The sequence below is a fragment of the Puntigrus tetrazona genome, chromosome 23, assembly GCF_018831695.1.
Source record: "Puntigrus tetrazona isolate hp1 chromosome 23, ASM1883169v1, whole genome shotgun sequence".
NCBI lineage: Eukaryota > Metazoa > Chordata > Actinopteri > Cypriniformes > Cyprinidae > Puntigrus > Puntigrus tetrazona.
In genome coordinates, this window is record NC_056721.1 from 12,183,024 (window position 1) to 12,210,999 (window position 27,976).

General features: G+C 37.6%; 3 protein-coding genes across 6 annotated transcripts in view; 2 read left to right on the forward strand and 1 right to left on the reverse strand.

Moving 5' to 3' along the window:
* Positions 1–73: 73 nt before the first annotated feature.
* On the forward strand, positions 74–4,102 carry usp21 (ubiquitin specific peptidase 21). Its single transcript, XM_043225352.1, has 13 exons — positions 74–194; positions 587–779; positions 1,164–1,217; positions 1,315–1,432; positions 1,606–1,720; positions 1,852–1,974; positions 2,060–2,124; positions 2,664–2,767; positions 2,860–2,949; positions 3,031–3,109; positions 3,207–3,314; positions 3,413–3,527; positions 3,784–4,102. Exons 2-13 carry the CDS (start codon positions 624–626, stop codon positions 3,872–3,874), a joined length of 1,218 nt encoding a protein of 405 aa, XP_043081287.1. The 5' UTR covers positions 74–194; positions 587–623; the 3' UTR covers positions 3,875–4,102.
* A 1,368-nt stretch (positions 4,103–5,470) lies between these two features.
* Positions 5,471–21,096, forward strand: ccdc30 (coiled-coil domain containing 30). 4 transcript variants are annotated; one of them, XM_043225168.1, is made up of 29 exons: positions 5,471–5,520; positions 5,999–6,145; positions 7,023–7,202; positions 7,373–7,493; positions 8,892–9,082; positions 9,352–9,420; positions 9,580–9,654; positions 10,663–10,816; positions 11,863–11,934; positions 12,084–12,199; positions 12,318–12,392; positions 12,466–12,530; positions 12,624–12,816; positions 12,888–12,977; positions 13,066–13,191; positions 13,333–13,470; positions 13,593–13,771; positions 13,928–14,150; positions 14,718–14,840; positions 14,996–15,166; positions 15,296–15,505; positions 15,584–15,741; positions 16,416–16,581; positions 16,668–16,789; positions 17,561–17,702; positions 17,774–17,910; positions 17,993–18,110; positions 18,206–18,270; positions 18,573–21,096. In XM_043225168.1, the coding sequence occupies exons 2-29, from the start codon at positions 6,131–6,133 to the stop codon at positions 18,784–18,786; spliced, it is 3,708 nt and encodes a 1,235-aa protein (XP_043081103.1). In that variant the 5' UTR covers positions 5,471–5,520; positions 5,999–6,130; the 3' UTR covers positions 18,787–21,096. The 4 variants fall into 4 exon arrangements, with proteins under 4 accessions (XP_043081103.1, XP_043081102.1, XP_043081101.1 ...); XM_043225167.1 differs by having other exon boundaries at positions 5,498–5,733; XM_043225166.1 differs by having other exon boundaries at positions 5,498–6,145.
* Positions 21,097–21,309: 213 nt separating this feature from the next.
* The window catches only part of znf362b (zinc finger protein 362b), a 7,772-nt gene continuing 1,105 nt past the window's right edge, over positions 21,310–27,976 (reverse strand). Inside the window, exons 2-9 of the mRNA XM_043225497.1 lie at positions 26,941–27,007; positions 26,295–26,541; positions 25,661–25,765; positions 25,243–25,564; positions 24,928–25,152; positions 24,775–24,853; positions 23,861–24,019; positions 21,310–23,773 (exon numbers count right to left, since the gene is read on the reverse strand). Coding sequence (XP_043081432.1) covers positions 23,657–23,773; positions 23,861–24,019; positions 24,775–24,853; positions 24,928–25,152; positions 25,243–25,564; positions 25,661–25,765; positions 26,295–26,541; positions 26,941–27,003 — 1,317 coding nt within the window. The 5' untranslated portion in view covers positions 27,004–27,007 and the 3' untranslated portion in view covers positions 21,310–23,656. The remainder of the gene's footprint in view (positions 23,774–23,860; positions 24,020–24,774; positions 24,854–24,927; positions 25,153–25,242; positions 25,565–25,660; positions 25,766–26,294; positions 26,542–26,940; positions 27,008–27,976) is intronic.

The window sequence follows — 27,976 nt, forward strand, 5'->3', positions numbered from 1 at the left end:
GAGAGAGGAAAGATTAGCCATGATTAAAGCTCGTTCACAAACACAGCGACCGGACAGACAGGTGAACAGCAGGTGTAATGAGAGCACAGCAACTCTTATACACTTTCAAATTGAGCTTGATGTTTGGATAGAAACACTGGCTGTCATTGAACATCAGTTGGAAAATAAGAAGAGACGATACTGGGCTTTTAAGGGTGAGTAAACAATTATTTATGCAATCATGTTATGTAATCAGTACAATTTTATTAGAAATGTACCTTTAAAAAAAAAACTTTCCTTCTCTTTGCTATTTTATTGTAACTAAACTCTATAGCCAAGCGAATAATCGCTTCCCTTGGGAAGTAATAGTTAAAATAGATAACGTAGCAGCCTGTATGGTTTTTGATTAATTTACTTATTTTGAAATAAAAGTCTTGACTGAACATAAAATGTAAAGTTTGCATCATACTGGCAAAGAATAATAAATATTCATGCTATTATGCAGCGCTGAATCACCAACCAAAGTTTTCTGCAATAGTGTGGTCGATATAGTTGCATAATGAATGATATTCAAAGGAGTTTTCATTATCCACGATTTCATTCACAGGATCATTGGCAGGGTTGCGCGGCACGCAGACGTGGTAATGCCAAGAGCTGAATCCACTGCAATGGACAACTCGTGTCAGGCCCTGTGTCGAACCTTAGTCACTCAAAATGGCCTTCAGCCAGAGAACGTGGACATTTCGCAGTCTGTGCTATACACATCCATCATGGGACTCCTGCTGGTGACAGACAATGAGGTGAAGCAGCGTTATACCATTGACACATTTTACCTGAAACCTGCCATATTAGTGTGTTAGAAACACATGATGTATAATATATGTAACGTATATGCTGGAAACAACAGGCTTAGCTTATCTCCAAACCATATTAATAATTACTGAACAAAAAAAGGACAAAATGCATGTGTTTTGGCACTCGTAGGTGCTCACCTCAAGTATATCTGGTTTTAACCTCAGTGTCATGCGTGATAGTGTCTTCCCTCTGTTATAATTGGATCATAGACCTATAAATGGACACTCGGTGACTGCAGGAGGGACAGTAAATGGCCAACCTGTTGCCGCTTGTGATGTAATTAAGGAAGTCACACTGACAGTCATTTGCTGTCATTTTTCATCCTGCAGAAAGAGCTGCAACTGGGAAATGGACAAGTTGGACTGCGTAACATTGGAAATACCGTACGTTCTAATTCAAAGACCAGGTTTTAATGCTTATGTCTGCAAGAAAACAAAATACATCTCCCATACATATTCAGATGTTCTCTTTTGTTTTTAGTGTTTCCTTAACGCCATCGTGCAGTGTCTCTCTCACACTCGTAGTCTTCGGGACTACTGTCTGATGAGAACTTACCTTCAGGACAAACACTCCAACCAGGAACCTGGGCTTATGAATGGTAAGCACTCTTTAGCTGTTATGTAAACTTTATTAATAAGGGAAATCAAATCTGAACGGCTGCATGGTTATTATTTGTTTTACATTTTGTCAATAAATTTAATTATGTTACAATTCCTTTACTTCTCATCTACTTACTTTCTTTAATATTTGTATTGATGACTTTTATTATAGAATTCTCTAAAGTTCTGGCTGGCTTGTGGGAATGTGATAGTGGGGAAACCACAGTGAATCCTGGGAAGTTTTATCATGTCTTTAAAGAGTCAGTGCCTTACTTCAGCGGCTATAGGTATGTTCAACCCAAATTATTACAAAACTTTAGATTTTATCCGATAAACACAGTATTTATCCTTTTCAGTTGTTATGCATATAATATCTTGCGGACTGATAATCCATCCATTGAATTTCTCACTCGCACAGTCAGCAGGACGCTCAGGAGTTCTTGCGGTTCCTCTTGGACAGGCTTCATACAGAAATCAACCGTCGTCCAGCCAAACGTCCTGCAGTTATGGAAGTTAAAGAACCAGCATACACACGATTCAGGTACTCCGCAAAGAGACAGATCTCTACAAGAGCAAACTTATCTAAAGTCATTTGGAGCCTTTAAATCACTCGTCGTCTCCTGCAGGATTTCAGAAGAGGCCTTTGCAATGTGGCAGAGACATCTTGATAGGGATGACAGTAAAATTGTCGGTAAGCAGTAGCGCTGTTAAATTAATATGATAATGATCAGTTTTATCAATAACATAAATGAATAATTCTGCATGAATAGGCGTATAGAGATAGCAGTTCTAGACATGTGGAGCTGGGGGAGGTGGATTGCTCACGGCAAACCATGAATCAGACTATTTAAATGTTGAGCAAGCAGTCTTATTCAATCAGCTCTTATCATGTAGCAAATTATATTTATAGATTGCATGTAAAAGACTGACAGAACTGTTTTGTTTGCATAACACCTTATTCATGCTTATTTATATATTTATTTTATGCAGAAGAGTTTTATCAATTAACTTTCAATAAATGTCTGTGTTATTTTATATGTGAGTGTTTCAAATAAGGAAAATACCAAAGTGAAATAAGCACTGTTAATATAAAATATGTAATCGTGGTCCTTATCATAACGTATGTTAATTATTTAGTAAATGCAATGAAAATAAACCTATTCTTTTTTTAGTTTTTTGTGTACTTCTGTCCATTTTAAATCCTCAAATATTTATTCCCTTCTTTCACAGATTTGTTCTCCGGTCAGCTGCGCAGTTCTTTGCACTGTTCAGTCTGCTCCCATTACTCCAACACCTTTGATGTGTTTTGCGACCTGTCACTCCCCATCCCAAAGGTAACGCTCCCAGGCCCTGTCCTCACCTTCTGGCATTGTGTGGATGTGTCATCATTTTTTGTGTGTGTGTGTGTGTGTGTGTGTGTGTATAGCAGAAGAGTGACTATGGGCGAACTGTCACACTGAGAGAGTGTCTAGACCTTTTTTCCCAAGAGGAAAAACTTGATAAAGAAAACTCACCGGTGAGTGAATAGCATGGCCAGTTTTTGCTCGCAATTAAAATGGGAATGTCCGCTGATACCATGGATGTTTGTGCTTCTTAGATGTGTGAGCGCTGTAACCGTCGCACTGAGAGCACAAAGAGACTGACCATTCAAAGGTTTCCTAGGATCCTCGTGATACGTATCCTTTTCGGTATGTCAAATGGTGATTATCTGTGGTGTAGAGCTGTAAGTGTGAGGTCTTGTGACCAAGTGCTTGACTTAACTTCCCATCTCAGACTTGAATCGATTTGCCATGTCAAGGTACTCGATCTCAAAGAGCACGGTCCCGGTTTCTTTCCCCCTCAATGGGCTGGATTTAGGGCCATTTGGACCTGTTGACTGCGGTGAGATGTTAATATCTGACGTTAATATCATGCGCATTGTACATTTTGGTTTTTGTTATGTGCAGAGTTGTGAAATGTAACTGAATGTTTGCTTTCAGGTCCAGTGCTGTATGATCTTTATGCATTATGCAATCATTCAGGCACAGTGAATATGGGTCACTACACGGCTGCATGTCGAGAGGAGGAGGGCTGGTGCTATTATAATGACTCATGGTGGGTCACGTTTTTCTCTGACCTGTTTCATGCAATAAAATAATAGTATTTTAAGAATAGTAATTCTGGTAAATCTTATATAATAATAGTAGTATATAATAATAAATCCTATTAGAAATAATATAGACAAATTATAGTATATTTGTTTGTTTAATGGTGTTACGGTTTTATATCGATACCATATCATATATCATCACATATCATCCATTCAGCAAAGGAAAATGCTTTAACATTATTGCTCTGTTTTTTTTTTCAGTGTTGGTGAAATAACAGAGGAGAAGCTTCAGTCAAATCAGGCGTATGTTCTCTTCTATGAGCTCAAAAACTGCAATATCACCAGAAAGTGAGGGCAGAAAGTGTGTTTTTAGGGGAGACTTCGGTGATTATCTACCGAATTTCAGATACCACAGGAAAAAGTTGCACTTATGTTTGAAGAAAGTGAATGAGCTTGAAAAAAACTGGTCAATTTACATCATTACATTTCATTGTACATCTATGACATTGAGGTATTTTTTTACTACACTAAACAATGTGTTTTATTAACTTTATGCACTCAGGAAAACACACTACTTTAGAAAAACATGCCTGTTATATATATATATATATATATATATATATATATATATATATATTTGCATTGAAATGTTGTTTTATTTTTCTGCATTTTCTTATTCTTAAATTAAAATCTGAACTTTGTAATGTGTTTTAATTAAGAGTGGAAAGAAAACAGGGCCTAACTAAACATTGAAATGAATGCAGCTGGTGAATAATATAAACTCTTTGTCTGACTGTGAAAGCACACTTTAAATTATGTCTGGCTTTACACATATGAGGACTTGCATCATATAAAAGCTCTTACGCTTCTGTTATAAAATGACATGCAAATACCGTGCCATAAATGAATGCCCAGTTCCTCCACTTTTAAATATTTTTAATCTAATGTTAAACTTGATATTTATATTTAACACTTACCCAGTGTATATATGCAGGAAAAATAATTGTTTTAGTTCAGACATTTGTACCGATAATGATTTACAGCATGTCACTCATTTTAGTTTACTTTAATAAAGTAATATTTTATACACGTGACTCTAGTTTACTTATTTCAGTTCACCCTGATACCGCATTATGGGTTTTCAGACCGGAGATTAGATAGAAAGACAGACAGACAAACAGACAGAATGGGGTTGCCGTTATTTTGCCAGGTAAGAGATGATCCTGGATCAACATTAATGTCCAAAAATATAGACTTATCCCAATCCCTATCCCTGAACCTAAGTCTACCAAAAATGTATTCCTAAAATCAGAGGGAGATGATGGCTGATTAACAAGGGTCTAATCCCGATCATAAACCTAAAACGGATGTTTACTGAAAAATGATCCCTGAAACCTCATTGGTTGATTGGAAAGTTGTTCCAGGATAAACAAGAATGTTTATCCAGGAACATCTTGTACTTGATGAAATCTTGCTCAACAGATAGAAAGACAGATAGAAAATAACGAAGATGAAAGAAAATTAATCTTATATTCTCATCCATGCTGCATATAACATGCATGAGACATTGAACACTGCTGAAAATTCATTTTTGTCAACTCATTAATAAAGTGCATTTATTAAAGTTCATTTTTTTCAGTTGTACAAAGTACTTAACAAAATGACTCGTTTAGTAAGCTATTACGATTTTTTAAGCTTTTGGTTGTTCCAAGCTTTTGACCGCTGGCGTTTCAAGTTATTATGCATATGTATGTCTTACTGTATTTTAATAGAATTTCGGTGTTAAAAAACGAGCAGAAAAACTGTTAAGTCATTCAGCACTGTATCTACACTTTCCTTCTAGTTGTTCATTGATTTCTAGAGCATTCGTCGCCACCTGCTGGGTGAAGGTGAAAGCTGAGCTCGTGAGCGCGTCCTCCTCTCCCTGGTCGTAATGGTTTAACCCGTTGCCTAGGCGCTCGGCACAAGCTACCGCGAGCAGCTGCAACAAAACACTTGGTAGGCCTCGGGAGACAGGGCTCTCTGCTGTTGCGTCAATATTTACAAACAGACGGGCGTCATTAACCGCTTTAAGTCGACTTTGAAGGACAGCGACGGTCCTAATTTGTTTTATTAGGATCAACAGGCGTCTGGAGAATATGAAAAGAAGCTCGCGCGTGATACCTGCGAACTAGCCCGCTAGCCAAAGTTAGCGGACTGGACTGTGCTCGGGTTGGGAAACTTTTTATATTGCAGTAAAAACAAAGAAAAGCCCGTTGAGCCCAAAGCAACGCTATTCCGGTCAAATACAGCAGATAAATTATGTACATGTGAGAAAAATATTTAATGACGGATGATAATGGGTTTTGGATTATGCAGAAGATCACGTGTAGTCTTTGCGTCGTTGTTAGTGTTTAAAGGTTGTCGCTTGAGCTGTATTGTGTTCAAGTAAAAGGCATGCAAACTTATCTGATATGCTTTTATTTTTACAATAAAGTGATGATTAGTCCAGAGACATGGGCCGCGGGCGGAGGCAAATGCTGGAAACCACAGTCTAAACTTTGTTCCCATAAAAACTCTTGGCTAATTTGCAAGTGATGCACGGACTCCAGTTGAGCTGTACTCGGCCATGGAAAAAAGAGAGGTATGGCGTCGTCGTTTTTATATTTATAAACATGACATACGCACGAAATGTTAGTTAATGGAGGTCATGCAATATGCTTGTAATAGTTATGTGGACATGCAAAAAAAGACTTGTTTCTCAGCTACAAGGGGGAAGTGGTTTTTGTTTCAACCGGTGTAGTAATATGTACGTTATTAATACATCTAGTTAAATAACTTTATGACAGTCATTCTCAAACTCTATGTTTTCTTGCATCTCTGTTTAAATGATATTACAGAAAGTTTCAACGTTTTTGATTCCTAGTCCTCGATTTGTCAACTATAATACACGCAGGCCACTCATGTAGACCAAGTAGACTACTATTTCTGGCACTTCTGCTGTAATAATGCTGTAATAAGCTGCTTGTTTTTTAATTGCACTGTAGAACTATATTCAAATTATGTTATGTAAGTTTTTACTATTTTTTATTATTTTTCTAGGCATTGTGGAATAGTTTTTTAAGGCATATTCTCAATGCATATTACTAAAAAACAAATAGCGCTTAATCTAAAAATAATGTTTAAAATCTTTTTTTGTGTTTTTAAAATCATCTTAAACATCCTGAAGCCCCCTTCTAAGTTTGCTGAGTTGGTTGACAGCCTCAAATGTTAATAAAATGGAATTTATTTAGAATTTTTCTAAAATATTTTGCAGCACCTTTAGAAGTTTAAAGGCCCCCCAGTGCATTCCAAACCCTGCTTAATCGGACAGTGTAGTGAGATATTAGGCACCTTTTGAGACGTACTTCACAAAGAGCAATTAGATGTGCTGTTGACAAGGAGACAGCGTTGAAGAAGGTGTCGGATAACCCAGGCCTCATCAAGAAAGAAAAAAGCTCATGGTTGTGTTTTCTCCTAAGGAAAAGGAGCTGGACGAGCTCACCCTCCGCTTGCAGAGGGACGGCGTGTCCCCTGAGGCTCCAGCAGAGGAGCGCGAGCAGCACCTGTGGTGTTTGCTCCAGCGCAGCGAGGGCAGCCTGACCGCAGCCACTGAAGACCTGCAGACCTTACGCACACAGCAGGCCAGCGAGATGAGAGAGGTGAGCCGGCAGATGGCAGGCCGGGCATCCTCCCACCCCAAAGAATAGCTAATGATGGTCTCCCTCATCAGCACTGTAACATGACCGCACTGTTTCCTGCCAAAAACACACCGCTTCTGTAGCTAATGCTTTTGCTGTGGGGTTATTTGATGTTTTTTTTTTTTTTTAAGGTGGAAAATTACGTGGAGCATATTCGAAACATGCTGGAGGAGCGGGAATCTCTTACAGCGGAGTACGAACGTGACAACGAACAGCTCCGCGCTGAGCTCGCCCTAATGAAACACCAACAGGGTGAGTTTGAACTTGTGTGGGTTTAGACTGTGGTCTAGGGTTAGTCAGTGAGTAGTTTGGTCGCATGCTGCTCATACTGTTTCTGCATTATGTGTATTTGTGTACTAAATATAAGTATGCATGCAGTATTCTTGTACACAATGTGTAAATGTTTGTATGTAGAGGACTCGTAGATCAGGTACTACAACTGTCCAGTATACAGAATGTTATAGAATGTGCTGTGTATAATACTGTATCCCACAATGCAATGTGCTTGGCAGGACCTTGAACTGGATGTAATATCAGCCACAATTTTCTTCTTTCATTTGATCTAACATCCTAGTGTTAAGATGTTTTACCAGTTCAATTTGAAAATTATTTGCTTAAAATTAGTATTTGTATTACTGATTATGTATTCAAAGTATTTATTAATATTTTGTATTTGCTTTTACTTTTTATGCTTTAATTTTAACTTTATTTTAAATAATTTATTTCATTTTAATTAATTTCTTCCCATTTATATTTCCCATTTTTTTTTTTTCATATTTTTCTTTTTTAATGTATTTTTACTTCAGATTAAGTTTTTTAGTACTTCAACAGGGCTGTTTACACCAAGAACAACAACTATAAAAATAACTATAACAATAACTGCAACATTTTAGTGAATACATCAACAGACATTAATGTTCTGATTATTTTTCACACTGCACTTAAATTGTCTGTTGATTTAAATGTCTAGGTTCTTTAAAATCAGTGGATTCTAGTTGACTGTAAATGTCTTTGTTGTTCATCATCTGGAAAAAAACCCATTGTTCCTTTGTCTCATCACTTTGCTGTGCACTTTCCTATTGTTGCTAGAATTAGAATGATTATAGTTGTGTTATTGTGATAGTTATCATCTTTGGTGTGAACAGGCCTTTAAATATATTTTAGTTAATTACCAGTATTTCTCATTTTAATAAAAAGTGATATTTTATATATGTTTTATATATTTTATTTGTATTTTTTCAATGTAATTGTATTTAGGATAATATATATATATTATTATTATTATTATTATTATTATTATTATTATTATTATTTATAGTAAGAATAATATTATTATTATTTTACCAAGAACTAAAAAAAGTATTTCTGAGGTAATAAAAAATAGTTTGCTGTATTTAGTGCATACTTCACTGTATACAATATGTAGTACACTAGTATTACGTTAAAGGAATAGTTCACCCAAAAATGAAAATTACACCATAAACTACCGACCCCCAAGCCATACTACATGTTTATCCTGGCTCTTCAAAGCTTGGTAATGCTAGTGAATAGTGGCCATTATTTAGAACTTTCGAAAAAACAAACAAACAAATATCGTAAGTCAGTTATTATTTTTTGGATAAGTGGTCTTTGTCTTGTTGTATGTGTCAGACTCCCAGTGTAAGGAGATGGTGGAGATGCTAGAGCAGGAGGGTCTAGCAGAGATCAGTCAGAGCAGTGCCAGTGAGCAGGTGGCCTATCTGCTGGTGGAGAGAGTCACTCTCCTGGAGAGACTGGAGGCTGCAGAAAGAAAACTGGACACCCAGACCCTCACTGGCAACCTCAGAGAGGTGCATCTGCAGGTACTATCAGAAATAAACTAAACAACAGGTAGACGGTTATAATAACCTAATTTTATTTATGATACAGAAAATGCTAACTTTAAATAAGCCAAATGAGCATACTGAATGTATAACTTAAACGCTTAAAATGGCAAATGCATAAAATGTACATAAAAACATGATAATATTGAGTAAGAAATATGTGTTCAAATGTGGAGCCTTCCCTTAATAATAAGTTGGTCGTTTGTTTTTTGTGGTTATGTTATTGTCTCCTCTCTTATGGACATCAGGAGGAGCTGGATCATATGCGTCACACATTGGAAGAGGAACTCAGGCATCAAAAGGAAAACATGAATAAGGTGAGAAGATCTTAGTGTCACATGAGCAGCAAGCAACTTTTAAAGCAGCATGTCGAAGTCACATCCCATTTTTTTTATATTAGTGTTTCGTTGTCCTTCTCTTTATGTGTTCTGCATCATAATTTCTCCTGATTCTTTGTTCCTCCCTTAAATGGACAGGAATCGTCAGTTCAAAGTCCTTGGAGCAAGTTCTTTGGTGTGCGCAAGGCTACACTAAGAGCACACAACCTTCCTGTAGGTTCCCATACCTGTCATTAAAAAAGGCATGACAGAAATGTCAATCAAGGGAGGTGGAATCTTTGGTTTTGTCCTAGAAAGGATGATCCAAGCAGATTAGGGCAGCTCCATGGTCACCTCATGAAATAATGCATGCCTTGGTTGAACACAAAGCAGAGAATAACAATATCCTCTCTAGAGCCCTGCACAGGCCTCTAATTTTGGCCCTAGCCCGAACCGTGTCTGACATCTCCTTAGAATTAGTTCAACTCCGAGTCCGTCTTTTTGCGCTCTTCTACCAAATTGTCTTATACTACTTTGGCGCGTCTATGAAGAGATGGCGAATCAGGAAATTCATTCAGTAAATAAACTTTCCACATTAATGGTAATTATTTTTACTGGGAATTGCGGCAAGACTATTGTGTGCATCTGAGCTCAGAACTCTTTATCTGCTGAAGGAAGTTCTCTGCAGTTCATGCGAGACACTGGATAGTCAAGCCGCTAAGTCGCGGAGTACACTTTCGTGCTGCCGCGTGGCAATTATTTCATCACTAATTGATGGATGTCTAATATAAAAATAGGGAGAAGCCTAAAACAGGTCAGAGGCCTGACCCGTGTCTGAACCATGATGTGAAAATTGACCTAAAGCCCAGCCCGAGGGACAAAAAAGTCAGGGTCCATTGGGCACGGGCCTAAATGCAGGGCTCTAATCCTCTCACATGCTGAGCTTAGCATGATCACATTAACTCCTCTTACTTTCACTATGGACCCTAACAGCACTGTGGACCCCTTTCATTCGGGGTGGTTACTAACCAGAGGCTGGTTGTTCTCTTGATACAGTTTCTGATTGCCGTACGGGAGCAGGTGCATATTAAACTCTGTTCACACTGGGACATGATCCACATTCGGCTTCACCTGTGATCTGTGGCTTATGCATGTTAAAAACGCATGGACGCTGACATGCTCCTTGCATGTCCAGCCAAAGAAACCAGGTTTATGTCTCACTGAAAGCTCTGTCCCCTGTAGGGCCACAGTGAGGAACTCGGTAGAGAACGCACAGAGCGGCAGAGGCTGGAGAGGGATCTGGAAGAGGCATCGAGTCGTCTTGCTATGGCACATAAAGAGATTCGGCACCTGACGGATGAACTAGATCTCGCTCGTAAGGTCCAAAACTTGTGTGGTAAGTAAATTTTGTATTCAGATTACAGTGCTAATGGTAATATAATTAGTGATTTAATTAAATAATATGATGTAATTTAAAAAAAAAAAGAAAAATCTAGTAGTGGCATTGTGAAATATTACAATTTTGAATTATACTTTTCTTTTTTAATAAACTTTAAAATGTAATTTATTCCTATGATTGCACAGTTGAATTTTCAACAGCCATTGCTGCAGTCTTCTGTGTCCACATGATTCTTCAGGAATCATTTTATATATATTTTTTTGTATATACTGATTTGGTGCTCAAAAACACTGAGCTTTCATTATTGATAATATTGATTATTATCAATAATGAAAGCAGCGTTTGAAGCAGTACTTTCCAGGATTTTTTGATTAATTAAAAAGTCAAAATCATTTATTTGAAATGAAAATATTTTGCAACATTACTCATCTGTACTGTCAATTTTGCTTAATGTAATGTGTCCTTGATAAGTATAACAGCTAATTTTGTTCAGAAAAATCTTACTGAGACCAAATGTCTTAATGGTTGTGTAAACAAAAGGATTAAAAACATAACAAAATTAAATCTGCATTTTTTTTGTTGATGCATGTGAATGTAAGAAATCACAACATTGTCACAACAGCATGTACAGTATAAAAATGAAAATTAATTTGGCTAAGGATTGCATTTAACAGAATAGTCATTTTAAAAATAACTTTTAAATTGCCATTAGACTTCAGTCTTGGTAATGTAATCTAAATGTAAACATATAAATATTGAGTTTTAACAATTAAATATTGAATAAAAACACTCTTGATAATAAATAAATAATTAATGCTATACGAAAAATGTTTTAATATATTGTGTATCCTTAGTATTTCTTGATTTTTAATGCAAATAAACCATTGTTTTCACCTGAAGCTGTCCGGAACACATCATTCACGTTGACATGACTAAACGTCATTTAAGTCTTCTTTAGAAAATTCAAATATACAGTTTTAGAATTTTGTTTGCTTTTTTGTCTTAGTGCTTAATGTAAACTCAGAACAACATTTTTATTTCAGTACCTGACCTTCAGAAAACAGGAGAGGAAGTGGAGCAGTTGAAACAGGAAGTGGACAAACTTAAACAGTGTGGTGAGATTGTGTGAGATCAAGATATCGCATGTCAAGTCCGCTATTTTCAAGTTTGTTCAAAAAAATTTCATCGCTGTCCATAAAGACAGAAACTAACCATAAAAACATTTTAAATTATATGTGCTGGTTGTGACCCCAATGTTGAACAGATATGGTGGAGCTGCAGAAGGCCAAGGAACGAAATGAAAGACTGGATAATGAGATTTGTGTGCTGAGGGATAGAGTTCGTTCCCTAGACACGGAGAGGAAAACTCTTCTTAAACTGGCAAGAATTATTTTTTTCAAGATTATAGTTTTAGCGCTACTACTGTTAGTCTTGTTTCTAGGTAATCTCATTTGCAAACATGCAACAGATATAATTTGCCATGTTGGGTGTGCCACAGGTTGAACAATCAACCCCGCACTTGGATCGAGGGATCAGCGATACTTTAGAACACAATAAAATACACTCTACACAGGTAGATATTCATACTATTACAGCCTTCCCTTAAACGCTCTAGTTTTCAAATAATTACATGATTTTTTTGTCAGGGTGTTGGAAATAATGCCAATCCTGATCCATCACTGGATGTAGAGGATGAGATACTCCACAAAAGGTGAAGCTTTGTTTTCTTTTATAGCACTTAAAGTTCTTCATGTCAGTGCTACCACTCTTTAAAGATACTGATATGGCAGTTTTACGATGGCAGGTGTCGGAGAGTGTCTGAAGATAAGGACAGCCGTCTGCGAGAGCTGGAGAGGAGGTTGCAGAAGCAGCAGCGGGAGCATGAGGAGCTGGTGGAGAGGAATGAGGAGCTGGAGGCCCTGCTGGGGGAGGCACAGAACGCAGCAAAAGACGAGCGGGAACGACATGAGTGTGAGGTCGAGGGGTTACAGAGAAAGGTGTGTTTTTATCTGACCTATATTTGACAAGGAAACACCTGAATGTAGAGACTGACTGATTTTACTTCTAGATTAAAAGTATCGAGGAAGAACTGAGTAAGAAAAATAGTAAGAAACCTGAGAAGAAAGATGAAGATCAGGTTCGTGGGACTGACTCTGAGGTAAAGGTTAAGACACATTGGAAAAAGTCCCTGGCCTGTACCATCTGATTGTGCGGTAGGGTAAATTATATTTTCATTATCTTTAAAGCTAAGCAAGAGCATTCAAGAAAGACTTAAGTTCCTCGAGGGACGTCTTGCTGAAGAAAAAGGTTGGAGGAAACAGCTGGAGGTGGACCTATCTGTGGCCAAGGCTGCTGTCAAAACAGAAAAAGAGGTAAAATGTCTTTGTCACACATGACTCATCATAAAATACACCGTTTAAAGGCCTGGAAAGTTGTTAAAGTTGTTATTCAAAGAGCACTATGCATTTGCACAGAAGAGTTATAATGAAGTGATATGAAACTTTTGTGGACAGGTCATGCAAAGAGATCATGAGGAACTTAAGAAATTGCGTGTGGAGGTTCAGAGACTAGAGGTAGAATGTCGACAAGGAAAGGCACTTAACAAGAACCTCACGCAGATAAAAGGAGAAAAGGGAATTTTGGAAGAAAAGGTAATGATAAAAATGAAGGTCACTAAATAATAAGGTTATATTGCAAAGAATGCAGTTTCACATTTGTTGTTAGGATGCTGAGATATAATTCTTGTGCTTGAGGCTGTGTTTGGACTCCACAGGTGGCCCAATTGGAGCGTGCTCAGACACGACTCCAGGACAACTTGACTCTTCATACAGAGAACAGCCGTGCCGAAGAGGACCTGAGAGACAGCAGGGGACAGGTGGCAGAGCTTAATTCTATGGTGGACAAGCTGAGAACAGAACTGACTCGACTGGAGAAGGAGCACAACACTCTAAGGTAAGACATCCTGTCATATACGTCACTATTTTCCTCCTTTTTTATCTCTGTATGACAGCGATTATTTCAAATTTAGCTGTCATTATCCCATCTTCAATATAAGCTCCAGGTGTCTGTAGAAGGCATGCTATAAGATATTTTGTGCCTCTATTTTAGGGATGAGCTGATGGAGAAACGTAGGCATGTGATGCAGCTACAGAAGGAGCTCAGCGAGAAAGCCCACGAGAGGCTTCAGACTGACGGCGAGAGGGAGAGACTCAGTCTGGAGCTTCTTCATGTCAAACAGCAACTCCAGAATGCTAGAGAACACTTGCCCAGAGCATTACAGGAGCACACAGCCAGCCACAAGCCTACAGTAGAGGATGATGGCCATTGCCAGGTAAAGCTAGAATAACATGTGTTCTAAAATATTATTTTTATTATTTTAATCCATTGTAAATGCATGTATCAACTTAATGTTTCCATTTTTTTTTCAGCTTAAATAACACACTACACTATTAGAAAAAAACACTTATTAGTTTATTAGCATACATATTAGCTATTTATTTGCACTAATTAAGCACATATTAATGCACATCCCCACAATTGTACATCCCTAATCCTAGACCCATACTTAAATTTAACAACTACCTTACTAGCTATTAATAAGCAGCAAATTAAGAATTTATTGAAGGAAAAGTCGTAGTTAATAGTTAACAAGTGTTACGGAATAAACTATCAAAATAAAATTACATGGCTATTTTTACATGTAATAAATCTAATCAAATGAGTGTTTTGTTGAAGTACTTTCACATTTATTCCAAAATAATAATTATTAGAACACAGTAACAAATTTCATGAATATTTTACGTGAAACAGTTTTATAGTTACAAAGTCAGTTTAAAAAAGAAGGGTAGTGTTTGCTGGAATCATGTGTAATTAATTATGTTTGCTGTTGCTCCTCTAGCTGGCCTGTGTGAAGTCAGAGATGAGTAAGCTGCACTCCACCCTGGAGGAGGAGAGACAGCTGGCCGGCCAACACCAGCTGGCCCTGCAGGCCCAGATCAGTGAGGCTCAGGCCCGGGCTAAGGTCAGCCCTGCTCAACAGTCACTCATGCACCCACACAGACACAGTTACATTCAGGCACAAAACATTCTGAGAACCTGCATTATTTAATTATACCACCATTTTTATGTTCTACCTTTTTGCCATGCATAACTTGAACATAATGCAAATGTCCACAGGCTCAAGATTCACTCTTACAACAGAAGGGAGAGGAGAACAAACAGCTGAGGCAGGACCTTCAGAGAACCCAGAATCTTTTCACCTCTGCAGAGCGAGAGCTGCGCTATGAGAGAGAGAAAAACCTAGACCTTAAGAGACACAATGCATTGCTAGACCAGGAGAAGATCAAGGTAAAAAAAAAAAAAAAAAAAAACATGCAAAGAGAATTGTGCCAGGTCCCAAAAAGTATTTGGAAACTAAAGTTACACTTAAAATGTTGATTTTAGTGCTCAGAAATCTTATGTTTCTGCTCCTGATAGCTTTGTGCAGAGCTGAAGCAGGCCCAGGCCAAAGTAGCCCAGCTGGAGGGGAGCGCAGCAGGACAGCTGGTAGAGCTGGAGAGACTCCAGCAGAGGGTCAGAGATCTGGAGCTAGAGGTGGCCAGAAGTACTCAGAACCGACACACTAACAGCAGCTTGATGGAGGAGCTTAATTCAGAGAGAGCACGTGTGATCGCTGCTGACAAGAAGGTGCGCGATTACAGCAGAATGAAAATTCTTCAGTTGTATTGCAGTTATAAAGAATATGTTATCTGAACATCTTTGCAGGTTGTAGAACTGCAGCAGCAATTGAAGAACACGCTGCATCAGCTGCGTCTGGAGGAGGCCAGAGCGGGAGAGACCAGCAAACTGGAGAGAGACACCAGAGACATGTCTGATAACCTTTCTGCCCTCCGAGCCCGACTGCAAGATGAGCAGTTACAGAGGTCAGACAGGTCACTCCGGCAAAAGTAGTGTTCGTTTTGCCAGGTGTTTTTAAATTTTGTTTCACATTCTCCCGTGAAATAGCTATTTTTGAAAAAAATTAGCCCAATAACTTTGTTTTAGTAGGCCGTTTTCTGTAAGCATCTGAAAAAACAATCCCGTCTGAACTCAATCATGATTTTGCAGAACAACAACGGTGTAACATCACAAGTTACTACTAATATGTACTAATATGTTTTAAAACGCATGATAAACATTAAAACAAATGTTTTAGTCGGTACAACCTGTAATGACCCCTAAGACGTATATTACATATTGTAAATGGGGGCATAATATTGCATGTTGATATAGTTATAGTGTTGCCATGTCTGTCTTCTTTTAATCATGGAATAAAGGTGGTCACTTTATTTTAAGCTCCAATGTTAAGCTTGATAAGTTTAGGTATTTGGTAGGACTAGAGATGAAGAATACGGTCACGCAGCCAATGTGTTAAAAATTGCTATGCTAATAAGCAACTAGTTAATAGTGAGAATTGGTCCCTAAACTAGTGTGTTGCCAAAATTTGTCAGCAAATATTTTTCATCATAGAAATAACAAAAAAAAACAACCAAAACACAAGTCACAAGCCAATATACATGAAGTGGATTTCAAGATGACCTTTTGTGTTTCCTGACAGGAAATTACTTGAGCAAAAAGACGAGGAGCTCCAGCAGCAGGTGCGCTCATTGCGGGCAAAGGAGGCGACTTTGACACGCAACAACTCAGAGATGTCTCACCGCAACCAAGAACTGGAGACGCGGCTGCAGGTGCTGGAGAGTGAACTGAACACAGCTAGAGAAGAGGTTTGTGGGGTAAATCTGATTCTGTATTTTGCTGTCATTTTTTGCTAATGGAGATCTTGACAATGTAACACCAATGTGTCCTGCAGCAGAGAAGCAGTCAGAAGAGCTGCCATAAGCTGGAAGAACAGCTTCTATCTTCCCAGCATGAGTCTGAGAGGCTGCAGGAGGAACTGAAGCTGGTTGTTCAGCAGCTTGACACAAACATCCGGTATCATTCTTCAATGGGTGGATATAATAGTGTATGACACCCAGGGCCAGATATACTAAACACACCAAAAAAAACAGTGTGCAAATTAAAGGACGTAGATACGTACATAGATCTCATTACCAACACAGTGTATCGAATGCAATGCAAACTAGCGTAAGGACATGTTAAGATTTCGTTAATGTCCTTCTGGCATTCCAAATAAATCAATATGTGTTTAAAAATCCTACGTAGTTCTACTACGCACTTTCTCTTGTCTGGTGCGTCCTCCTAGCAACACCAAATGTGGCAATTTCAAGCGCAAAATAGTTTTAAGACTATGCTTTTTGGGGGCGTTAAATATTGGTGCAAATACCAGTAATTTGACGAGCACAGAGGTTATTAAATCAGTTGCATTGCAAGATTAATTTTAATACTCCCATAAATTTTGCATCTGAAAGGGCAACTCCTAAAAATGCATATCCAGTGAGGTTGAGTGCTAAAATAAATATGCCTGCTGCTTACTTTTCTTGAAACTAATTGTTCACTGTACAGTCAATCCTGACAGTACTATTTTAATGAAAAAAAATGGTTTGCACAAGCAAAGTTAGTTTTTTGCACTGGCAAAATTAGTAGATCTGGCCTCTAGTGTTTTATAATCTGTTGAGATTTTAAAAGATGTTTTGTGTATTGTAACTTTCACACTTAATAGAAATATACTAAAAGTACAACTAGAAAGTACAGATATTACATGTACATGTGTTAATATGAAATGGTAAAACTCATGTTCTGCAGGAGATACAGTGATAAACAGTCTCAGCACAAAACCAAGTTGCGCAGAGCTAAACAGATCTTCATGAAGACGGTCACTCAACATGAGCACAGGATCCACCAACTAGAGAACGATCTGGCTCTTGCTACAAGTCTCTCAGAGAAAGTAAGCGTTTTTATACCTGGTCTTTAACACTGCAAGTGTAACTTGCACTTCATCTTGAGTGTTTTACACAGGAGAAGGACTGGATTAGGACTGTGACAGAAGAAAATGACCAGCTCCTCCTGGAGAGACGAGAACTTCTGCAGCGAATAAGTGAAGCTGAGGAGATGGGAAATAATGGACTGAGAACTGCCTCTACTATCCAGCAGAGGTGAAGATCTTACGTCCTCTTCTGCATCTTTCAGGAAAGCACAAAAACATGCTAAATGTGTCTTTGTCCTCTACACTCTTAGAGTTAAATTTCTGGAGATGGAGAATAAACAGTTGCAAGAAAAAACTCTAACACTGGCCAATCAGATAGGAATTTTGGATCGTGCATTAAGAAACCTTCAGTCACTGTGTACTGTTGAGGTATGTGTTTATTTAGAAGTTATTCTATTTATTAGTATTTAAATAAATATTTTTGGATCGCATTGATGATACAATTTTGTGTGTTTATGTTTTAGGAGGTCAAGAAAATATTTCCTTCTGGAGCTCATGTTGATAGCCAGCTGAGGACATCAACTCCAAGGTATAATTCAGAATATTTTTTTTCTTGCCTTCCAACTAAAAAGGTCTGATCAAAAACACAAAATATGGGGTTATATAATAATTAGCGATTACACTACTACAAATACACCTAAGTATGCACTATGGAAAGTAATAAAGTAAATATGACTGTTTTATTCTCTTTTGCTTTTTTTATAATCTATAGCTATCTTAGCTTTTGTATATGTTTTTGCCTTTCTGATGAGTTTACAGTTTCAGTATGGGATCATTTTTCAATCTCTGTTAAGCAAATGGTGACATCGTATTATATGCATCCTCCTCTAGTCCCCAGCCTGGGTTCGGTGACTCATGGGGAATATTGGATGCCATTCGCAAAGTCAAAGTGGGTGAGCCCGGAGTGAAGAGCCTGGAGATCACCTCATCTCTGCCCTTTTCGCAGTCCACTGAGATAGGCTACCTGAACGTGACCTCACCTGTGGCTCCCAGCAGCAGGTTAGAGCAGGAAGAGAGTCTGAGTGCCACAAGCGATGAGGCCTGAGCGAGTTACGATGACTGTGAAATGCCATTACAAGGTTTGCCAATCTGAAAAAATCACTGGATCAGTCAAGGCTTATAAATAAGTCTACTGTAAATGGGTAAATGCAGACAAATTGGCACAGCGGACAGTCTATGCTGTGTTTGGACTTCAGTTAATTTCCTTACACTTTTCCTCAATTTTGAAGCGAATGTGAAGAGCTGGATTTTCGCTCAGGCTCATATTACATGGGTTGAATTCAGCTACCTTGCCTTTGTGGCTGACATGGAGTCAGTCTAGAAGGCCTGAGCTTTTATATCATCCACAAGCATTACGCTTCACTGGATGCTATGGTCAGTAGCCTTGTCACATCTATAAGGTGCCATATGTATTTTTTTTATACATTTACCCTATAATGGTACGACTGTGGAGAAGCACTTAAAGCACTATTAATTTGATGTTCAGATGGTACAATCTGCAGGTGTTTACAAAAGAAATGCACTATTTGCCTTTCAAAAATGGTAAGAATTTGAAATCAAGCGTTTGTATGTTTTAGTGAGATTCGGCGTACTATAAATATATCGGAAGGCTTGCATGTATCAGTAGACCATTTCTCATTTTCTGTGCTGGTTTGGGTAAAAAAAAAAAAAGCCTGGTTGAATGTTACATGGAGCTAAGATTGCAACACTTTGTAGATAAAAGCATGTACGCTACTGTTCAAAGGTTTAGGGTTAGTATTTTTTAAGTAATTAATACTTTTAGTCAATGAGAGCTCGTTGAATTGATCAAAAGAACATCTCAGAGCTAATGTACTTTAACCCTGTTGGTTTAACCCCTGATAGATGATAGTATTGAGTATAAACACATATTCAGAGATATTGCCTGTGGCTGTTGCCTTTGATGATATAGAGTGCTTAATTCTTCTGTCATATTTATTTTTCTGCAATTTTACAGTATTGCACACATTATAACTAATCACACACGATTCTGTTTAGTTATGAATGCAACGGCCTATCAGAGGCATTCAGATGAGTCACCGCCGAGGCAGCTTTTGAGTTTCGATGTAGATTACGGATGTACTGAATGATATCTGTTCACTCGCAGATTCTCTCATCATAAGAAGAAGAGATGTATTCACCATATTCAGCTTCACTGATTGTAATGGGAGTCAAGTGATATTTTTTGATAACGTATCTGCTGTCATGTCATCATGTTAAACACAAATTCTGTCATATTAAAATATTTTATGGCATCCATATGCCACTTAATTTTAAAAGATATGTTAATAGTTAATAGATTACACTAACATAAGGCTGTCTTTTAGTTTGTTCACTCTCTGGTTATATTGTTCATTGGCAATCTCACAGGCTGAAATGAGGATGATATAACTGAAGATTATCACTCAATGTTATAACAGACATACACAAATTTGTTTAAATATCTACTTTTTGAATAGCAGTGTGCATTTGTAAGACTCACTGTAAAGACAAATGCTATAAAGCTTGCTGTATATCATCTTTTCATTGGATGATTGATCATCATCTGTTGTTGCTTATAACTATTTTTAGAGATTACTTAGTGACTGTACTTTACACATACACTATATTTTTTTTCCATTAAGAAGGCAGTAACCACAGTCATGAAATGTCAAAATATTTATTTAGACCTTATGTATAGTATGCCTTACGTACTAATGTGAGCAATGCATTGTGATTAATCATTTATAATGGAAAATGTTGTTCTGCTGGTATTAAGTTCCACTTAAGAAAACGATTTGCCTACTGACAAGTAAACAGACACGGTAGCATTACCAGCATTATGGAATTGCTGTTTACTTATGAAACGGGGTGCAATGAGAGTTTTATAGATTTGTATAATATTTTGCAATCCCTTTGTGTTTTTTTACATAGTCCTCAGAGACTGAATGACCTGTGATTTGGGAGCAAAGTCATCTGACAGCGGAGAACTGTTGTATCACTTTAATCCAAGCGCAGAGCCAAATGACATCTAATGGGTGGAGGTTGTCCTAGTTAGGGGATAGGCTTTGACTAGACGATCCAGCCCCGCCCACTGTTTCATGAGAGGAGGAGCTGGATATCAAGCTCCGCCCATTTGCTCTGCGGTGAGCAGCCTCTGTTTTGAACTGTGGCAAAAGGATCGAGATCCTGTAGTTGTGCCTGTACATTATGAGTGCATCGTACATTGTGTCCTGCTGCTATATGATATTAGGATGCAACATTCACAAAATATTAACATAGGGCTCATGTCATTTAAACTGCGAAAGACATCAATGTACACAAAGCATGTATTTTCTTAATAAACCTATTTTCATGATGACTGTTTGATCGCTTCAATCAATATGAGTTAACATTATTAATACCAAAACCAAAATATCTCAAAATTGGTGTTTAGGTAACAAGACTTTAAATATAGTAAATAAAATTGATCTAAAATTTCATATAAAGCGAGACCCAAAAGGATTCAAGGTTCCTTGACACAAACGTGGGAATTAATTAGTCACTTGCAAATTTGGAAAAATGCAAAGGCTCAGGTATAACAGTCTGAATTTAATAAACAAGATAAAGATACAAAGTGTTCTTGACATTGATATTTTCTTAATTCACCTATCAGTCTTGTCTGTGCATATTAAACGAAATCATTATGTGGAACCACAATGCAAGACGAAGGAAAACGTGAATTATTTCAGAACATACATAACAATGTCTTACATGATACATGTTAACAGTTAATTAATAACGAGTACTGTGTTCCATGCGGAAAAAAGGCTTAAGAAAACCAAATACTGAAAAACACTGACATGAAGGGAGAAAGAGAAAGAAACCGGTCTTTCAGCGATGATCAAATTAAGGCGTACACATAAAGATGACAAGGATACCTATAAAAACAATGATCAGTACTTACAGAAAAACAAATATTAATAAGTTGAAATATACTAAACAGATACAAAAATGAACAAAGTACAGTATCTAAACCTTAATTTGCACTATTAATGATGAATACAGGGTATATTTTATAGTAAATGTACACATCTTACTGATTTAAAGTGGATTTGAGGGATGAACAATCCAAGATTATACTGTAATGTAATAATCTATTCCCGGCAATGAGCTGAGGTTTTGTAGAAAGCACCAAGAAGTAGATCCTCATCAAATTGCTGTTATCTAAAACTGTGACGCTGATTGGTCATATTCCCAAATATTACAGACAAAAAAAAAAATTCTGTGTGACCCAGTAAACCATTACTTCATGACAAATCAGCTAAACTGTATATATAATCACAATTATATATGTATTTTAGGGAAATTTGAGAGCGAAAGCTTGGTCCTTTTTTAGTTTTCTAAATATACATGAATGAAAAAAAAATAATAATAGTGAGCTTAACAAATGACTGGTATAAATGACCACAAAAAGAAATGAATGTTGTAGAGCTGCAGTGGCCTGTTGAAATCACATACGGCAAGTATGATCACGTATGATGATCAAATTTGGCTCAAACGTTTCAATAGACCACACGTGCTTTAACTCAGTAAGAATAATGCTATCCACTACTGTTAAAATGTTTTTTCAGCTTGTATGCTGGTTTGAGCAAAATATATATATATATATATATATATATATGTATTAAAAAAATCTGTTAAACATACCAGATTTGAGGAGTTATTACTTTTGGATGAACTTATATAACAGAAACGCACGACTACATTCAAAATGAGCTTTTTTTTTTTTTGACTTGATTTTCTTAAAACGTGATTACTGATATTTTGGTATACGAGATTCTAATCTGATGAATATAAACATTTCAAAATAGGCCACTGCTTTTGATTACATCATAATCAAAAAAACCCCCCCAAAAAAACCATGAACACTTTCCATCGGTGTAACTCAATGTCTCAGGGTGTTATGTGGAGAAGAATAGAGGGCGTTAACACTTAACGGGGTTCAGAGGTCACGCTACATCCTAATTGTGCGGTTCAGTTAGAAAAAGCTGAACCTGTGTGACACTTCTTCAGTTACATCGTGACAAAAATCCATTTGATGGACATTGCCATTCTGCAATTATGCCATTTAATTAAAAAAAATGACAAAAAGGGCACTTTTTCCTTGAAATACTGTGATTGGAAGGGATTAAATTCGCATTGCACACAAAAAAAGGCCTTGTCGCAAAAAGTAAAACATCTATGATGCAACTAACGCAACTCATTTGTTTAGAGAGTGTTGTATCTTACTGACACTCTGTTATGTTAGCGGGGGATTTCTTGGAATTCCTTCACCTTTAAAAGTACAAAATACTCAAGTAATGACGGTGCTTATAAAATCCACAGAACTGACCTTACCGCAACTGTGTCACGGCACACAGAACCCAAAAAGTAACCTTTCACTCCTCGACCGTGACCTTAAAGAATAATAGATGCTTAAAGCGGAAGAAGTGTCACATCCACAGTAAAATAAAACGCAATATCCTGTCAAAACTAAATCGAAACTCTCATAGCTGCCCAAAGCGAGAAGCCGCTCCCATACTGTAAAAGATTCATTCAACTTTGAGCCAAAACCACGAGGCTGAAAAGTGCTTAAAGAGTATCTTTGGAAGTCTCCCTTTACACACCTTTGAAACGAAATGTTAAATGATCACAACTCATTCTTGTTTTGGAAAAATCGATTCAATTCCTTTAGACTGGCGTCTGGAGTTGACAGCAGTTGTCGAGTCTGTGACCTGTAGTAGGCTTTATATGACTAAGAGCTAAAGGGGCGAAGATAAATCACTCAAATGTCCTCCGAGGTCTCTCAACACTTATCGTGTTTTTGTTTTTTTAACGGAAGACCATCGCGGCGAACAAAATACCTTGTAATGGAAGAGAAACACGAGGGAGGAAGCTCAAATAAGTGAAATGCGTATGGGGATGCTGGGAGATTCTGTCCTCTGTGGTGAATGGTGGCTGACCAGATGCTCCACCACGGTGTGTTTGGACATGTGCTTCATAAGGTAGGTCTCCTGTAAAAAAAAAAAAAAATGTTTTGTAATATGACAAAAGAGGAAGAACCCGTGGTTCGTCGTAGGTTGAGGTGCACTGATACTCACTGAGGTGTACGCGCGACCACACATGCTGCAACAGTACGATTTAGCGTTCTTAATGGCGTGTGCGGAGAGATGGATCTGTAAGGAGGCTGAGTCTGTGTATGCGCGGTAGCAGTTCGGACACTTGTATGGCTTGTCTTTGTTATGTTGTCTCTGGTGAGACTGAACAGGAAAAGAAATGAGGAAGAAACACATTTTAAGACTCAAGTGCCGAGCAATACAGAATACTGTACACGTACGTACATATAACACGTACAAAGGTTTGGGGTCGGAAAGATGTATATAATTTGTTTTCTGCTCACTGACACTGCGTTTGAGGTCATTACAAATGAACCGTTGTCTTTTTTTCCTGTGTTGGCAAAGCTAAATTTTCATCAGACATCCCATGATCTTCCAAAATCAATATGATAGGTTGATTTGGTGAAAAAAAAAATACTTTGTACTTTGTATGTGTTAATGTTGAACATGACTTTATATATTTTTTTTTTTACGAAAAATCATATTTTATTTGAGGATTCTTTTAAAATTAAAAAAAATAATATATATTATCCACACACACACATAATATATATTCGGTTACAAAATATATGTTTGTGTACTGTGTAAATGTATGTATATATAAAAAAAGGCATACTGTTTATATTTGGAGAATATTTACATGTATATATTATTTCATATAATTTATATATAAACAATGTATTTTTCAGAAATATATTCATGCAAGTGTTTGTATTTATAGATACATAATAAATATACACAGCACTCATATAATTTCTTATATTATTTAGTTGTATAATTTCTAACAGTTATTAAGTATAAATACATTAAAAATAAACATTGGAACAAATGAGTGTGTGTTTAATCTTTCCATTTGTAGAATGTCATTTTCCTTTTGCCCTTGTTTCTGCTGTCCTCACCTGTAGGTTTGAGAGTTGTGTGAATGCCTTTTCACATCCTGGCTGGGCACATTTATATGGTCTGTCACCAGTGTGAATCCTTAAAAACAAACGCACGTATATTAACACTCTGCAGAAACAAGCACTAAAAGCCTCGCTGTGGGTTCTACTGACCTGGTGTGCTGCTGGAGGTGTGATAACTGACGAAAAGAGTTCTCGCAATAGGAGCAGTGGTAGGGTTTAATGCCTAAGTGAATACGTAAGTGCTGTGCTAGGTATGAGGCGTTGGCGAATGACTTTGAACAGTGAGGGCACTTGTGGGGTTTGGCCTCCGTGTGGGACTTGGAATGGATCTGCATCTCCGACTTGTTTAAGAAAGTGAGGGGACACACTTTACACCTGTGTGAAACGCAAAAGATGCAAGGCGGGTTACTGAGATGAAATTTTGTGTGGAATGCAAGATGCAGTGCAGGTCATAAAGTGTTAAACCTGTATGTTTTTCCCTCTTTGGCGATGGTTACCGCCTGGTCGGGGCCCGAGGCCAGAAGCGGGTAGGGTACCACCAGCAACGGGCCCGTGTTGTTCTCTGCTTTAATCTTCTTGCGGCCCCTTGGAGCTTTGGGCTGTGGTCCCAGCATCCCCACCAGACCTCCACTTTTCACGTGCTCCATGCCAGGACCGCTGGCTAAGCCGGAAATGGTGTTTAAGGAAGGTGCGCCGCCCAAGCGGTTCTGGCTGCTGGACGTCGGGGTTGTGGGAGTTATAGCCTCAGAGGTGATGTGGCTTTCTGTGCGGGATGACAGCATGAGACCTGTTTTTGAAAATTGAAAAGGTTGTTTAGAACTTTTAGCGTCTAAGGCACACGGAAGTGCAATGCCTCTTGTTTATACATGCATGTCTTTTCCACCTGAGCGATGGTTCACTCTAGAGGCTTGGTCCACTGCTTGTCGCATATGCCAATCTTCCCACAGCCCCTTTGCTTTCACCGAAGACTTGTCATCTATACTCAGCTCTGGAATTGAGAATAAAAGCAAGCATGTGTTTTAAAATGGCAAGAAATGTATGGTACGTTTTTAGGTTTCTGTTCACGCAAGTTAAAGTGGTCATATGATGTTGCTAAATGTATTTTGCAATGTGTTTATTTTGCCCCACATGTTGATTTTTTTTACAAAGCGCATTGATCTGAAAATCTTGTGCTCTGATGGGCCAACTATCCAGTGTTTTGTGATTAGCTGAATACCTTAAGCATGTGAGAAAACTAACACAATTTTACGGCTTATTAAGACTTTTTTTGCTGCTTATTAATATTTTGTGAGGTAGTTGTTAAAAAAGGCATTAATATGTGCTTTATAAGTACTAATAAACAGCCATTGTGCTAGTAATACGCATGCTAGTTAATAATGAGAATTGGACTAAAATTAGCATTACAGTGTTGACCCACATAATATATTATTACATGCAATACCAAAATGTACAGTGCATAATGGCGAAGCATTACATGTGAAGTTTGTTATAATAACGCACAGGAAGTCCGTCGGTACCTGCGATGGTGCTGGATGCTGGGCGGGCGTGCAGGGCGATGTCAGGCTGAGAGGAGTTGTGAGCCTGAAGACCCGGCACCTGCTGCAGCTTGGGGATAGACATCACATGCTGCCCACCATCTGAAGGTGGAGAGGCCACCAGCAGAGTCTGCTGAGAGGGAACAGTGGTGGGCGGCAAATGCGGAGGTCTGATTTTTTCTGCCATCAGTTGCTCTTTGATCTTGTCGATAAGAACCAGGTTATCCAGCTGTAAAAGTCATTGGTTAGTTTTAACAGGGGGCACGGACACATGTGACGTGACACACCAAACCAAGCCGGGGCAGAAAAGGGGGGAAAGTCTAGGGGGGAGGCTATTATCAAGGTTTCGGTGCTCGCTCTGGCAAACCACATTGGCATGTACAGATTTGAGCAAACGTGCATACTGTAATGCTTTGTAGCGTTCAAACGTTCATTAAATGCCACACAGTTTCGCTTTGTCATCAGTGGTACAGTACGCACGATTGACTTTTCTGAAGAAACTTTCCATGAATTAGACGCTATGGCAACAGTCCAAAACAGTGACTATTCGTGTTAAATAAACTATTACAAATATACTGAAGATTGCAAGTGTTTGTCAGCCAACGTTTTTATGAAACACAATACTCACTTGACCAGGCATTGAGGGAGGAGGTGGCCAGAAATACGGATTATTGAATCGAGGCTCTGCCATCTTTCTAATAAAACAGAATAAGGGTCAAATTATTATATGATATATAGCAGATTAAAAGCGCACACACAAGCCTAAAAAGGATTTAGTTAGAAATACATTCACACACACACACACACACACACACACATATATATATATATATATATATACATATATATATATATATATATATATATATATATATATATATATATATATACACATATATACACACACACACACACACATATATATATATATATATATATATATATATATATATATATATATATAAACACGTTTGTCAACTAAATTTTAGTGTTTATAACCCAAACTGAGTCTAGTTCTGAAACAAGTCAATTTCTCACTAATAAAATGTAAATAAGTCAGACCCTGTAATGTAGTATCTCTAGTATCTATAATATTAAGTAGTCTTTAAAAAGTCAGACCTAAAACCTTTAGTTCTTTCATTTAAATCACACATCTATACTGTAACTGAAACTGTAATAGAGGAATATGTCAGACAACAATCAGTGCTTATTTTAGTTGTATTTTTCTCATTTAACTGACATATCATAATTAGTTTCTGAGGTTCATCATCACCCGTTCCATCCAGTCTTGCCTATCTTTCTGTCTCTTTCCCTCATTTCATTTTCCATGAGTGGTCGGTGACTCAGGCATTTTGTGGTGCACAGAAGAAAATAAGTCACACGGGTTTGAGGGTGAGTAAATTATTACGTAATGATTTTTATTTACTCTTTTTTTTTTTTTGTTAACAGTAAGCCTAATAACAAACACATTTTGGCCAAACCTGTGCTTAATCACTTTTTTTTTTTTTTTAAGGGGCAATACTCCTTCCCAGGAATTTGAATTTAAATTCTCGGTTGAAACAATCATCTATCAAATGAAATAATAATAAAAAAAAAAACATTTGCTATACATTCATCAATCATATTACATATGTAGTCCAATTTCTGACCCGGTTACCATGGTG